Raw genomic sequence first — 17,380 nt, forward strand, 5'->3', positions numbered from 1 at the left:
TAAACTAATGGTATAAAGTGTATGTAAAAGTTTGTTAGGTTTAAAAATAATACTATATTATATATATACATATATATATATATATATATATATATATATATATATATATATATATATATATATATATATATATATATATATATAATCACTTAACACTGCTAATAAACGGTATGGTTTGCATCACATTGATTAATTGTTTTCTTTAATATAATTTAAAATGTGTCAATTTTAGTGAATAACTCACGTCGCCTAATACCCAATTCATCACTTAAATAACTTTAATAAATAATATAAACCAAAAAGTTTTACAAGAACAAAAAATAAGATATATAAAAATTTAGACCAAAATCAAATAAGAGAATACACACCAGTTCCTCCTACCTTTCTATGAGTCATTAACAAATATATCTTCACTTAACAGTAAAACAGTAGAAACCAAAACAAAAAAAAAGTTCTTTTATTAAAGACCAAAAGAACTTCTTACTCATAATTATACACAAAATTCACAAATATAGGTAAAGTTAAAATGTTACTTAATTGTAGTTGATATCATTCAGTCCTTTTCGTTTGTATGCACTTTTACGTTATATATCATGAGACTTGATAAAACTTATTTTATATTCATTGTTCTCATTAACCAATTGCGTTTTCTATAAAGAAGCAAAAACAATTCAATTCTTCTTTGAAAAGTAATTTTTTATTAAAACCAATCGAAACGAAGGTTTTTCTGGATCTGAAATAATCATACATATTCAAAACATAGGGATTTTAAATAAAATAACACTGAACTCTATATGATAATTCAATCTCAAAATTGGTCACCATTGCCACAAGATGAATACCAAACAGAGTAGATTGGGCTAATTTATGATAATATTTTGAACGATAAAACACTGTATACGATAATCCAATTCCAAAATTGGTCACCACTACCACAAAATGTATACCAAACAGAGTAGATTGGGCTAATTTATGATAACACTTTGAACGATGAAACAACAAAATCAACTGAAAAATAAAGAAAAGAAAACTTGTTCTTATCATAAACCAGATTCATTGCAGGATCAACATTGCTTTGTGATTTCCCTCCTGTTTTTTATAGCTTGAGACACCTTTTCCTCAATCATTTGTGCATCCACTTGAGGGGCCTTGTTCTCCTGGAAGATAGATAAACACAAGAATTTCAATTGGGATCGCATTACATTGACGAGAATTTCTTCTCATAAAAAAACTATGTTGAAGACATCATCCGAGGTTAAACATGGACAACTTTCTAAAAGACCAATACTGATCCTATATAGTGACAATTCATGAGAATTGCATGCATTTTATTTTCTGTCTGAAAATGTGTTTGCATGTTTTGAGCGAGTGTTTGACATTACTTACTTTGATTCCAAAAGCTTCTAAAGAGAAGCTCTCCACACAAGAAGCCCTAGCCCGAAGAACATCAAGACCAAGCTTTTCAAAGGCTTCCAAGATGAATGTCAACAACCCCTGGCAACTCTTTTCACACACCACCTTGATCGTAAACCCCTCTTCTTGAGTTTCCACTTTAATCTGTAAAAAGCATAAAGAAATCACACAAAAAGATTCCTTTCAGTTCAAGGATTTGTCAATTACATACCACAGGCGTTGGATTGTTATCGATGGCATTTTGTGCTGCAGCAACTGCTAATTGGTTCAATTCCTGCAACTTTTGCTTCAAACTACGTATGTACCTCGATGCATTCAGTATCAGAGAGGTTTTACGCCGCTGCATCAACGAAGCAAAACAATCCACCATATTTCAACATAAATCTCGATCAGTTCTTCAAGGAAAAAAAAGCAAGAAACAAGAAAGCAAGTAGAATGAAGGACTATATACAAAGTTTTATGGTTCTATTCAAATAAGAATATTATTAAAAGTGAAGAAGTTTTGACTAAAAGGGATGCTGAATAACATCAGATAATTAAAAGGAAGAAAAGAGAAATGAGTAATTAATCACCGCATGAGAGTTAGTGATTGAACGAAGCTTTTGTATGCTCCTATACAGTACTGTTCTCCTGTGAATCCTGTAAACCATTTTCTCTCTTTCTCTCTTTCTCTCTTTCTCTCTCTCTCTCTCTCTCTCTCTCTCTCTCTCTCACCAACACACACTATGAAGAGAACTATATATAAAGAAATCCAAACAGAAGTGTATGGTTAGTGAAAAGGACGAGAACAAAGAATCTTGTTGGTCACATGTGAAACAGATATGGAGTTACCGTAGGTAGCAACTGTTTTAACCTTTAACTTATAGGGACAAACTTGTTTTTTTCTTCTTTTTTTTAATCCTGCTGAACTCATAATCATCAGAATCAAATGTGTTCTATCAGCAGATTAAAACCGAGCTACTTTGATATGAAACCATATTTCACACTTTTCAGTTTAAGGGCTTAATAAATTGCTCAAGGGAATATCATGTTAAGGTTAGAAAAATCAGCAGATAATGCCATGACATTGTACTGGTTGCATTGTACATATATTAAAAATTGTGGTTGTGGAAAAGTGATTGTTCATTAAAATGTTGATGTTGCATTATTAGAGTAATTCAGAAAAAAGAAACTCATTATGATATGAAGTGGTCCTACCCTTTGGAGACCACCATAGACACTAATTGCAGATAAGATACCACGTTCTTCAAGGCATATTAAGATCAACTCCATCTTGTGATCCTCATCCATATCTAACATATAACAAGCCAACACCGTGGTATGCCAACATCTTCTATCTTGATTTCACACCAATATCCAAAGATCTCTTATTATCGTAATTTTAATTCATTAACATATATTTTACAGATGGATTTTAAAATTAAAAGTTTACATTATTTAAGATCATTTATATTATAAGATATTTTTTTTAATAAGGTCCAATGAAATTGTAAAATATTAAGATTACTTCACTATGAAGTTTCCAGTAAAAATAATTTTTTAATTAAAACAAGTATAATATAAGATAAAATTGATTAATTGCATTAGGTTGATTTAACATCCGGAATTTCTAAATCCAAACCTTATTTAAAACATATTCCCACTATTTTTTCAAGTGTTATATTTTTGAAATGTTTTTATTTCTATGAGATGTCATTTTCAAATTCAAACCAACACTAAATTATACTTTTGCCCTTCACCTTTTCTTTAATCATTATACAAGTAAAATGAAAAGTGTTATAAATATTTTATTAAAATAAAGAAGAATTATCATACTTCTTGGTAGCTGAAGAACATATTTATAAAAAGATCTAAATGATTAATGCTTTATATTTTTGGACCAAATTTTGCAAAATTGATTTTTAATCCATGTTGTGAATGGTTTTATAGTTAAACTAGGTAAAATTGTTTTAATCTAGCATAAAAACTATCCGAGATTGTTTTAACTTAAACCAGAGTTGGATTCATGATCAATATCTTAAAGATAAAAAAAAGACAGAAGATTATGTATAATTATTGGCATGGTTTTAGATAATTGAATTATATATTAGAAGTTCCAAGTGATTACGAACCTTATTTTACAAATCGATCTATAAAATAAAGTTAAAGTTAAGTTTAAAATTCACATTTTAATATATCCTATTAAAATAATAAATTAAAATCTATTCTAATAAAGTTTATTATTTATTAGATTTATTGTTTCATCTATTTATTGAATTATTATCGAATCACTAGTTTCGTTAAAAAATTTAAGTAAGTGTAAATCATCTCATAATTTCTTTTATCAAGAAAAAGAAATTAAATTATGAAGACAATTCGGTTACCTCAACTCATATACATAAGAAATATTAACACTTATTAGTCGTTTTAAGAGATAGATTTTATCTGGTTTTATAAAGTTAAACGAGAGTTAAAATGAAGTTTTTAATTATATATGTTTTGGAGGAGGAAGAAGCATATATAAGGAAATGAAGAATGTGCAAGCTGGTACAGTTGTGTGGCGTGTGAAATAAGGCTTGGCTGTATGCAGAGCAGAGATATATACGAAAGATAAAAGGTGTGGGGTCAGTAAAAGAAGAGCATTGAGAAAAGAAACGTTCTTCTTTCTGCATGGCAACGTGATGAAGCAATGAAAGAGATGGTGATGCATTGGCGTGAGTGTGGTTAAGTTTACATGCTGGAAAGGAATCTCCATTGTTGATTGAGACAGAAATCCATAGTAGCAACTAGCCAAGCTAAGTGTCAAAAACATGTTACAGTTTTATGTGCCATCTTTGGATGCCTCCAAGCCTTTCTCACGGGGAAGGGATTCTCTCTCTCTCCCTCTGTTCTTCGTTTGGCTTCTGCTACCAACAAAAGTTAAACAAACTTTGTTTTTTATTATACATGTGTTCATCACAAAGAAAATTCCATGCCATTTGGCATTTCTTTTCAGTTTCTTTCCAAACCTTAGAGTTAAAAAGGTTGCAAGATATGTCGTGTTCAATCTGTCTTTTCTTATTTCATCGTTGTGGAACCATCAAAATTTAAATTATAAAAATAAAGTAACATTTTAGATTTTCTGCTGCCATTTTCTCATTTCATACAGGTAAATGGAAAAATTAATCAACCTCCTTTTGTCTTACCTATACCTTTTCACTTTGGATTCCTATCAAAATTCTCAATTCCCTTCACCATTTTAAATCAATAAATAAATCTGAATGCTAGTAAAAGTACTGCACCCCTATGTACCTTATTTTCATTCAATATCTTTAATTAGGATCATGCCAACATATAAATAAAATTCAGAAACAATTAATTTACAATTTTAATCATAGAAACGTTACAATTTGAGAATATCAGTAATGTATACCCCAATCTCAAATTAAAGGAATACGCAAGAGAAAAATGATCTTGTTAGATGAAATTATGTTAAATTTTTTGCAAGGGTTGTTTTATTAGTACATTTTAGACTATTTAAGGCATATCTAATGTCATTTTTTGCTTATTAACTCCTCATAAATTGTAGGCATCATACTTAAAAGATTTCTATACTCCTCCCCAAAAATGTTTTTTTTTCAAGAATAATACAAATTATATAATAAATGTTTATTAAGCATCTTGGATTACAAATGTAAAGTTACGTTTGATATAACAATTTTAAAAATCATTTCTAGTAATCTAAAATTTCTAAAAATAACTTTTTAATTTAGTTTCCCGCTACTTTCCACGTGGAAGGGTGGAAATTCAAGATTGCTACAAAAAGAATATTATTTTATAACATGTCTCTCAATTTTGAAAATATTTTAGACATATTATAACATTTTCGTGGAAAATATATTTTTAAAATTATAATTATTAAGAAAGATTCCAAGAATAAAAAGGCACTTTCATACATGAAATGCCTCCTAATAACATTTCTGGCTGGATATCTTTCATTTTTAAAGGCCACTAAAAAATATTTTTTGTCTCCATAAATAATTTGTTTTTAATACTATAAGAAAATCCTTGGATAACCAATTTAGACATTAATTTAATTAATATTAATTAATGATCAATTTTGACATTAATTCTTTTTAATAGTCAAAACTTTGGTAGTTAATTTTAGTGGTTTTTTATTCATGTCGACAATTTTAGTGATCAACCACTTTTAGTTTATGAATTAGTATTTAAATTAGTCAGTGTAGTAACCTATTATTTTTAGTCTCTTATTTATTATATTTTGTATCACTTATTACTTAGTTGATTTTCAACAATTTAAATAGGCTAGCAGTAAAGTTTACACTCTATAGTTTACATTTTGTAAACCTATTCTTAAGTAACATATCTTTAATTATTATATTTCCCTTTGTTCATGACAAAATCAGTAAAGAGATTAGTTTAAATAAACATGAAATTCTCTAGCTTGTAAAGTTTAGTTTGCATCTACTTATATATTATAAATTGTAAAATTAATCTTATTTCTAGTCGATGTCGAGATATAGAGATAATCTCAAACGTGAAACTAGACATTACCCGATAGCGGATGGAATAGCACGTCCAACAAGGATAAGTTCTAACCATAGCTTTGATACCATTTTAAAAAGTGGATTTTAAACCTAACTCAACCCTATAAAACCGATTTGTAAAGTGACGTTTGCACCCACTTATATATTGTAAATTGTAAATTGACCTTATCTTTAGTTGATGTAGGACTTCCAACACCTTCTTAATGCTAATGGGTTTGGTGGAATATTCTATCAAAAACACTAAAAAAACAAATAAGAATTAGTATTAGCCAAATTATAATGCTATTAGACTACAAAAGATATATTTTTTTAAAATAATAAAAAAAAACATATAATTATTTTAAACTTATTCTAATAAATAAACATTTGTATTAACATTAATATAACATCGATTTAATGAAGGCTAGTTCACTTACTCTTGGACACTAATAAAGTCATCTTAACGGATGCTTATAGAGTCAATTTAGTTGACTCTAACAAGACAAAAAAGATTAACTTTTTAGTATTTGTGTTTAATTAAGGTTATATTATAAATTTGTATGCATTGGTGACAATAAATATGAATAATATTTTATTTTTAAACTAAAAGTCCGAATTTAAAAAAAATAAATTTCTTCACACTTATATTTATCTCTTTTATAGACATACATATATCTCATTCATCCACACCCATCTTTCTTCAACATTCTTCTCATCTCCCTTAATTTATAGTTTCTCATCCTTTATTTACAACCATCTACTTCATTCATACTCATCTTTTTCATTTACTATAATTATTTTTTTCATTCTTTTAGTTTTATATTTTATTTTCGTTGGAGATGCTTGTACAAAATTATTTTTTCTTTAAATTATTGTTATTAGTGTTAGAAAAATCAAAGCAAATTAAATTAATATGAAAAATATACTTTATTTAGTATAATTTAATTGATTCAAATTAAATCAATTTTAAAATTAAAATACATTAACGTCAGATAAGTCGACACTAAACTGCTTCAATTAAAATTTTTCAAATTTATTAGTTTTAGAGACAAAACTAATGTTATGTGTTGTTAATTAGTGTTAGCTTTTATCGGTTAATGTTGGACTATGCTAAATCTATATTTTCTTGTATTGAAAGCATTGAAATATTATAGATGTTAATATATACCAAGTATGAATTTCAATATTATACCACTTATAACTAAAGTTGATAGTACTAAAAAAATATTTTATTCCAAACTTATTGTCTTGGGTAATTTTTGGTTTAAAATCATCTCCAAAATCTTAGTTGATATGCTTGTTATGGTTAGTAAAATTATATTCATCAACCAAAGTGGTATTGTGAAAGGTAAAATTATTATTGTGGCTTTCAGATATATCAATTTATTAAGTAAAAGAAAAACCTTAGGGGTAATGTTGCCCTTAAGGTTGATATCAAAAGGACTTTTTGATACTCTTAATTGTACTTTCTCAAAGTGCTTAAAGCTTTTGATTTTTGTATTTTATGTTTTTTTCAATATGCACTAGTGTAATCAAAGGAATAGGCAGCGGTTTCGCAACCGAGATATATACAGGCGAGGTAAAAAGGAGTAGGCTTTTTGTCTCGGTTGTGAACCGAGGCAAAAAGTGGTAGGATTTTGCCTCGGTTCATAGGTAACTGAAGCAGTAAAGTCTTTTCTTTGTTATTTTTTTTTCGAAAGACTTTTCGCCTCAGTTCCTACTGAACCAAGACAGTATGTCATACTCTACTGCCTTGGTTGGGACCTGAACCGAGGCAGTACAATGTTTTTTATTTTTGCTTTTTTGCCAGCTTTTCTACCTCGATTATGACCTGAACCGATGTCATAGAGGACTTTCTGTCTCGGTTATGGTCACAACCGAGGCGTATTCCCCTATTTTTTTAAGAACATGTTTGTTTTTGCAACATTCCCAATGTAGAAATAGACCTGCATATATTTAACAACCCAGAACAATCCAGAAAGCATATATTTTCAATAAAAATTATATTAAAACATAAATTCATTCAATGTAATCATAAATCAACTTCTTAGAAGCATAAATCAATTCAATGTAATCATAAATCAACTTAGAAGCATAAATCAATCCAATGTACAAAGTTAAGCTAATAATAAATATGCTAAGGTAGAACTTACTATATCCTAATATCTACATACTATTATACATTTGAATTACATATTAGCAGGTGCTTTCCTTATGAGTTTAAGTGACTTTTCTGGAATTGAAGTAGTAATATTGAATCTCTACATAAAACACAATTATTTCAATTAGTGTATATAAAATCTAAACTATAGAGAAAATAAAATTCAAACCAAAATATTACCATTTCCCATCCACTGGTAACATGTACACGAATAATGGTCATCATCCAATACATGATGTAGTAACCACACTCATATAACCCGATTTGTCTATTATACTACAATATATCATCATAATTATAAAATGTTAAGTAATATCATTGGAATGGTACAAAATGTAACAAAGTATGGACTAAAATATCAAACCTTAAGGGCCAACCATGCAAGCTTTTTAGCTTTAACAGTTAATCTCCCAGACAACATCATATGTGCTGCAAGGGAACTATTACAAAAAATTGCTTTAGCATACATTTATGTAACAAAGAAAGTTCAAACATTGAGGTTCTTACCAATCTACTACTTGTCTAAGAGGGTTGGGAGGAGACTTATGCAATGAACAAAACCATAGTAGTGTTTTCCGGTATGGAGATCACAAGTAGCTGCCAATGACGTCTAAAATTGGTAATAACTTAATTGTCATATACTAAAATCATAAATGAAACTTTAAAGTTAACAAACTTCACTTACCCAAGTATATAAGGGAAAAATTATATCTCTTTTCCCATTGCAAAACAACTAGTGATGTATGCTTGGATGTCATTAAATTTATTTCCTTCGTGAGTCATTTGGGGGTCAATGAACTCATATACATCATTGAACCCCATCTTGTTACTTACACCAAACATATACTTGAAATCAAGAAATGATCTGATATAAGTAACTTGATAAATCAATTTCATATAAAAAAATTCTCATAAACTTACATAATCCACAACTGAACGAGTGAAATATTAATCTCTTCTCTCCCCGACACAAGCTCCTTAACATCTTGCTAATGCAAGTACAATGGGATCTTAGCGTGTCTTCCAAATGTAGTAGAATCCCATGGTACAATCATTGGTACATCTGCAATGATGTTACAAAGTTCGTCTAACGCACCAAGAGGGTCGTCTTGAGATAAATGAGTCTTCTTTGGTGTAGGACTTCCCTCTTTTTCTGTCTTTTGTTACATGAAAAAATGGTTATGTTCTGACGTCAATAAGAAGTAAAGTTTAAAATTGAGAAGTATATAATGAGAGTGTTTACTGGGGGATCAGATACAGCACCAACCAAATGTCTAGGTCAGGCGGCGAAGCACTTAAATGTCTGTGCCATAGTGCCAAACTCCTCTATAGGCACAGGAACAAAGGCATATGGTACGATAACTTCATCGACCGTGACCGTGACCTTGACCTCATCTTCTCCTAGCTTCATACCATGTACTGCCTCATAGACTATGTCACGAGCCACTAGTATGGTCCCGGTAAGAGAGATAATATATAGCTGACATGGATGAGTGTCGTCCATATCGTCCCTTGGGACACCGGCAGTTGAGCAACTTCCTTTGCCGCTTCTACCTGTCAAATTAAATGTTAGGTTATACAAAATGTAAATTAATAAACAAAAATGATTATTAAGTTTACCTGTAGGAGGCAGATGTTCCACTACAGAAGATGGTTGCAGACGCATGCCATAATTCTCAAACTGCTGCTGGAACTGGCGCATAACCATTTCAGCGACTTCATCATACAACTCTGCCCTGACCTTCGAAACGGTGATTGCAACGAAATGAACGGCGAACAGCTAATGGCGAACGGTGATTGCAAGTTCAGTGAATGGTGGTTGCAGGTTCGATGAAAGGCGTCGCACAATCCTCTCTCTCACGCAACCCCCTCAAAACTCACGTCAATAGTGGTTTTGACTTTAACAATGCTTTAAAATGACGGTTGCAGCGAAACAAACAGTGCACGATAAATGACGGTTAGAGATTCGGTGAACGAATAGTTGTTTGGCTCTCTCGTAACTTCCAATCCAAAGATCACAAACCACAAAAATCAAAACCCCTAAAACCCCTAATTTTTATCTATCCACGTTAATTTTTTTATTTATTTTAGCCTTGTGAATTTATCACAGCCTGACAAGTGATTTAATTAAAAAATTATAAAAAAATAAGAGTGAGAATATCATTATCCTTTACCAAAACAACCTAAAGTTGTGAAGTTATATTATTATATTTTAAACTATTAATTTATGCATTAGAATTTTATTGTAGTTTTATATAAACAATTCCCATATGTTAAAAAAAGTGTCAAACTGACCCAAACCTACTATGATAACCAGCTGAATCAAATGTTCCATCAAACAATCACTCCAGACTGATTATTTCATAACACCTTCAAATTATTTTATGCAACAACCTACCTAAACCCAAAGAAAAATATACTAGGAACTTCAACTTAATTATTGATGACATCAACCTCTTAACACATTTATAAGTCAAACTTTTTTTTTATGGGCAAATAATATATTCTTTTGTATAACATGTCATTTCTGCTTTGTTATTTCACTATTCTGATGAATGGGATTTTTTTAATTAATTTATACAAGAAACACATAGAAAGTGAAAAGAGAAAAAGTTGTAGATTGAGACCTAAGTTCAGCCGTCTATTAAAATTTGAAACCACACAACCACAATATAATGATTAGATAATTTTTATTTTAGGGTTTTCTTGTGTCAAATTCTTCAAGCTTGACAAGATTCAACGTATCAAATCTTTTATTAATAAAAAATAATACAGATTCCTCCAACCAAACCAGAAGAATATCATTGTGGTTTTTCTTCCTTCTCTGACACAAATGATTGCATCTCCATTCCAATTAAAATCTTCTACATGATAATTACATTGATTATTGATTCTGCAAAGAGCAAAAATATAAGTAAGAATAACCCAAAATCTGAAAAGGAACAGGGAGATGCACATGTGTGTACTCTATTGAGTAGAATATGAGAAGTTTCAATCATCCATTTTTGAAATTGATAGTGGACACGAATAAACAAATAGAAGGAAGTGGTCCAGTAAAGGGTGTGTGGACGCAAGAATCGACATGTCTATTGCATGGTTCCATTTTATGAATCTGTTGTTGCAGAAGCTTTTAGCAATCTAAAACTCTCGACACATCGAATCAGATATATGTCATATGCGACACACAGTTGTGTATTAATTGCTCGGCTGAGATATGATCACAGAATGAGAATGCCACTCGGACAGATAATATGAACTAGCATGAATGTGACCGCATAAGGCGAGCAAACTCATTATCACCGTTTGGCTTGTTGCGTGAACACAGACCTGTTTTAGGAATGGGAGACAACTATTCTCTCAGTAAAATGTTTTAGGGTTTAGAATCTTCACTGTTATTTTTCTTTAAAATTTCACATAATTAAAATGATGTATTTAGATGTCAAACTAATTTTTATATTATAACATATCTTATTTATAATATTCTGTCAAAATGTCTGTCAATTCAATAAGTTACATTTGAGATGTGTAACTTTTGCTTACAGAAAATATAATATCAAATAGTAGTGTATATAAATAAAAGAGTAATCTTTAATTTTTGAATTTGTTTTAGGATGGAGTTAAATCTTATATAAAATTATTCTTTTCCAGTAAGATTGCTTGCTAAAATTTAAGATTTTCTCTTTATACATTTTAGCTGTCTATTAATTATTATATAAAACTTAATAATGATTTTTTCTATTATTTTAGAATAGAACATAAAATAATTAATAGGTTTTTATTCTCTTTTTAGTATTTAGTGTAAGTGTAATATAAATGAATAATAGTTCTATTGTTGTATTTCTTTTTATTTATTTACTTATCAACACCATATTATTATTAAATCTACACAAATTTTCACAAATTATTATTTACACATATATCATTATTGTGAGCAGAATATAAATAAATAATATTTATCTGCACAAATATACACAAATTACCTCACAACTATAACAATGCTTAAATTACAGTTAATATAATATTTGATTATTTAATATTTGTTAATATAATATTTCACATATCTTAATTATATATATATATATATATATATATATATATATATATATATATATATATATATATATATATATATATATATATATATATCCTGGTTTTAATATTGCTCTGCATACCATCATAAACAAAAAAGCCGATAAAAATTAATAGCAGGTTGATTGATGTATATCAGCTAACATATTTATATCCTTTATTTGAATATGTTACAAAGAAAATGCACTAGGCACTGGTTGGTGTTAGATATGAATAGCTAGGAAGATAGAAAATGAGTTATTTACCTGTAAAATTAATCTGAGACATTCAAAGAACCAAGAGAAGAAGACAAAGGCACTAACCATGAAATTTCAGAGTGATATTGGGACTTGGCTATTTGCCCCAAGTTATTCAGAAACATCAAACTTAGTGTTGTACCGAACAAATACTTACAAATACACAAAGAAGTATAACCAGAAATCTAGTCTTCTCCAGTCTTAACTTTGTTCCTACTTCTTCTCTTACACCTACATCATGAACTTCTTCCCTTTCTTCATCCTATTTCACCTCATTCTTTGTTCTCTCATCATGATCATCATCCACAACGAAATTATAGATTATTTTTTTTATAATTTGAATTTAGGATGGTGTAATCGATTATCAGTAAAGTCATGCACCTCGATTTCATCATTAAATAATCGATTATAACTTAATGTAATTGATTACCAGACCTAGAAAATGTGTGTAGCGTGCATGACTTCACCTTTTAGAATATGTTACTACAGAAGTGTGTACCTCCGCAAGGGTTGCATGACTAGCCAATAACTGGAATTTACAAAAGTTTTGCCTATAATATGCAAATGGTTTTTGCCTAATGTAAAAAAACCTTCTTCTTCTCTTTCTTCTCTTACACCTATGTAACGAACTTTTTCATTTTATTCACTCTCTTTCACCTCATTCTTTGTTCTATCATCATGACCATCCTCCGCAATGAAATTATAAACTATTTGTTTTTTTTTATAATTCAAATGTAGGATAGTGTAATCGATTACCAATGAAGTCATGCACTCCTTAAACAATTTCAACATTAAGTAAAAGTAATCGATTACAACTTAATATAATCAATTATCAGACCTAGAAAACGTATGAGAGGTGCACAATTTCACCTTTAAGAATATGTCAGTGCAGAAACGTGCACCCCCTCCACAACTTTTTCATTTGAAGTCATGTGGGGGCTACACGACTTGCATATAATCAAATTTTTTTTGCCTATAATGGTAATATTCAAATGGTTTTTGTCTATAAACGTGAAAAAACCTTTTTCTTCTCTTATACCTACATCATAGACTTTTTAATTTTCTTCACCCTCTTTTACCTCATTCATCGTTCTCTCATCATGGTCATCCTTCGCATTGAAATTTTAGATTATTTGTTTTTCTATATTGTTGTGCCATGATGCCATGATCATCATGAAATGTGGACCTAATAAAGACATGAGAAGGGACACTAAAATATGAATAAGGCTACCTAGTGGAGATATTTTGTTTGACACAAACTTCAAGCTGACGCGATTTGAAATCAAACGAATATGGTACAAATTATTATTTGCACCATATTATTGTTGTAATTGCAATATAAATGAATAATATTTATCTGCACAAATTTGCACAAATTACTTCGCAGCTTTGTACAAATTATTATTTGCACCATATTATTGTTGTAAGTGTAATATAAATGTATAATACTTATATGCACAAATTACCTTACAATTGTAATAATGTCTAAATTACAATTAACACAATATTTAATTGTCTATATATATATATAATATTTTATTATTAATTTTTTTTTATTTATTTAGTTATATGCACCATATTATTATCAATTTTACACTTTCATAAAACAAATTTATCACATGTTTTTTTCTTCCTCATTAAGGTATATTGTTAGTCGGATTTTTGGATTTGAACAATTATGCACACATTTATAAAAAGTCAAATATGAGATAATTATTTTATATAAAAGTAAAACTTAATATTTATAGTTTTTGAAATACATAAAAATTATCTTATGAGTATTAATTTTTCTAAAAGTAAATTTTAATTTGAACAGTAACTTTTAAATTTCAAAATAGCCAACAGATTTTTTGTAATTTGTTTTTTAAAATTAACATTCATTTTATCTTGTTAGTGACAATTCTCTTTAAACCATAACTGAATTTGATACATTAAGAATTAAAAGTTGATAGTGTATGAGTAATTTATTAAGAATTAAATGTGACATTTATTTAATATAATTAATATTTTGATTTGACCATTTAACGTTCCAGTTGATACCCCATCCTTTTATATTAAAATACTAATTACAATTTCTAACCAAGTTATGTTCATAGAAAATATGAGGTTCATTTGTATTATTTTAAAGATGTTAGGGCAAATCATACACATATTATCCAAGGAAAGACAAAAAGGTTATATAACAGGACAAAAACAAAAAGCAATAATAATCATTCATTCACTCGAGTCTCCCGATATAAGGATCATGACAGAACATTCATGTATCGATATACCCCACCTTGCTATTCTTGGTCTTCTGAACTACTTCTATATGTATTTTCAAATGTCTCTATCACACACTATAAGTAGAAAATATTGTCCGATGGTAGGTACTCAAGCGTAAATTATGAAAATTAATTTTATTATTGTGCTGTCTTTTACTGGTATAGTAATAATTAAATAGGAGGTAAAAAGAATTACATAACTATTATGAGAGGCAAGTCATAAAATTTTCCATGATTGAAACAACATAGAAAATAGAAAGTGATAACAGGTGGTACAAAACTCATGGCTTAGCAACATTTAATAGGAAAAATATTAATAATTCTAAAATTATGTTTTTATTATTAATAATCCTATCAAAATTTAAGTTATATATTTGCTCCTTCAATTTGACAACTTTTAATTTAAGTTGGTAGAATGATATGTGTCAAAAGAAATATATATATATATATATATATATATATATATATATATATATATATATATATATATATATATATATATTTGAATGTGTATATCATTGATTGTTAATTTTTAAATTTGTTGAAATGTATTTAAAAATATAGTTCATTATTTCATTTATTTTTAATTTTTAAACTATGTTTGAAACTATGAACTAAATTATTTTGTTTATTTCGATAAATACTTTAAATTGTTTAAAATTATAGTTCACATTTTATTATGAGTAAATTTTTAAAAATTATAGTTTAGACTTCAGGAATAAATCTTTTTAATCCTTTAAAATCATAGGGACAAAATTATTTTATTTATTAGGAGTGGATATTTTAAATTGATTATAATTATAGGAGTTATACAAAAAAGATATAAGAACTAATTAGCAGTGAAATTATAGGAAATTATTAGTATATATTTATCTCTATGACTAAATAAGATCTAAAACAAAAAAAATAACGTTTAAAACCAATTAAAATATTAATATTTTTATTCATTCGTCTATTTTTGACATCCAATTGCAGGGGCTGACGTTTAAATGACTTTAGAAGTCGAGTTAGCACCTAGCCGACGTCTAAATAGTGATTTTAATTACAACAATATCACCGGTCAGACATCTAAAGGGTGACGTTAAAGGCCTTTTCTGCATTAGTGGTTATGTAATTATACTCAACGAGTGGTTATAGAGGCTAGCTCACTGTTTGATGATTCAGACAACGAGAAGGTGCGCTAAGCGACTGGTTGAGGTCTAGGAGCATTGTGAGTTTTATTCGAATAGCAAATGAGTGCGCTCAACGAGTGTCTGGGGGGCCTGGACCATTGTTTGGACTTTTGCATAACGAGTTGGGTCGCTGAGTGAGAGATTTGGGGTTTGTTACCATTGGGAGTTTTATTCGCTCAGCGAGCTGGGTCGCAGAGCGAGTGGGTTGGAGTCTGGAGGCACTGTCTGTAGATTCGCACAGCGAGTTGGGTCGTTGTGCGAGGACACTCTATAGTCGCTTAGCGAAGGTATGCACTGAGCGACTGGTTCATGTCTTTGAGTACTCTTTCTTTTCTTGTTCTTGTTTTGTTTGAAATATAATTTAAATTGTTGTGAATGAAGTATGATTATGTATAAGTTGTATGAGTAATAAAGTCATGAGTTAAGATTCAAAGTATGGTTTCAAAGTGGTAAAAGTAAGTTCCAAAGTGAATCCTCTTGGTGAGGTTCAAGTATGTTTAGAATGAATGCAGGAGCTCAGTCTTGGGGGTTATCTTGAAACTCCAATGATCTTTCATTCTCACGTAAAGAGGATTGATCCATGTCGTGAGGAGTAGCAGGAGGTCTTAGTCTTGGAGGCTTCCAGTATGCTCCAAGGCCCGGAACATACTAACCTCATGAGTGTGGTAGGGTGAAACCCATTGGCAATGGCTTTGCAAAGCAATAGAAGCCACCACGAGTGCACAACTCGCCATAACTCGACAATCATTCTAAGTCCGGACGGTCAAAGTGAGTGTAGTGTCATGCGTAAATTGTTTTTGTGATGGAATGTCTATGTATGATTGTATGATATGAAGTTGATAAATAATATGTTTGTTCTTTTATTTAAACTAGCTTACCCTGTTGTTTGTGTTTGTGTTTTGTATGGGTTGATGTTCTTTTCTTTGCAATGATCATTCTAAAGGTGTGAGCAGAGGGAAATGAGGTGTCTCTGGAGCAGGCTTTGGATAGCGGTGACGCGGTAGCATAGTTTAGTTAGAATAATATTTATATAGTTTTGTAGTAGACAAGTTGTATATAAAGTTTAAATTTTATTTTGGATGACTATAAGTTTATACTTTATACTTTAGTTGGATAATTGTTCTACCATATGAGTGTTGCTCCCTCTACCACCACCAAATGCTCCGTGCACCATCCCATACCCAATTTACCCTTACTATAAAACGGTTGTCAACATCTGTTTCACCTTCAACGGATGTTGACATCTGTTTACCTATTTTAACTTTTTTTTTATATTTTAGTTTATTGTTTTTATTTTAGATTTTATTTTAATAATATGTTTTATTTACATAATATATTATAAAAAACAAAAAAATTAAATACTTTATAAAGTAATAATTAATTAAATAATTATACATAAATTAAATTAATAATAATTATTTTATTAAATAAAATTAATTTATATATAACTACATAATAAATTAATTTATTTTATTTAGTTAAATAATTATTACTAATTTAATTAAATTATAAATTTTTTAATTAATTATAATCAACGTGG

At 29.2% G+C, this 17,380-nt stretch overlaps 1 protein-coding gene across 1 annotated transcript; it reads right to left on the reverse strand.

The window, feature by feature from the left end:
• Positions 1 to 855: 855 nt before the first annotated feature.
• LOC108337541 (uncharacterized) lies at positions 856 to 2,144 on the reverse strand. The gene is made up of 4 exons (XM_017574094.2): positions 1,986 to 2,144; positions 1,625 to 1,753; positions 1,387 to 1,557; positions 856 to 1,157 (listed from the first exon to the last, which is right to left on the reverse strand). The coding sequence occupies exons 1-4, from the start codon at positions 2,061 to 2,063 to the stop codon at positions 1,065 to 1,067; spliced, it is 471 nt and encodes a 156-aa protein (XP_017429583.1). The 5' UTR covers positions 2,064 to 2,144; the 3' UTR covers positions 856 to 1,064.
• Positions 2,145 to 17,380: the final 15,236 nt, after the last annotated feature.

The sequence above is a fragment of the Vigna angularis genome, chromosome 7, assembly GCF_016808095.1.
Source record: "Vigna angularis cultivar LongXiaoDou No.4 chromosome 7, ASM1680809v1, whole genome shotgun sequence".
In the NCBI taxonomy this organism is placed as follows: Eukaryota; Viridiplantae; Streptophyta; class Magnoliopsida; order Fabales; family Fabaceae; genus Vigna; species Vigna angularis.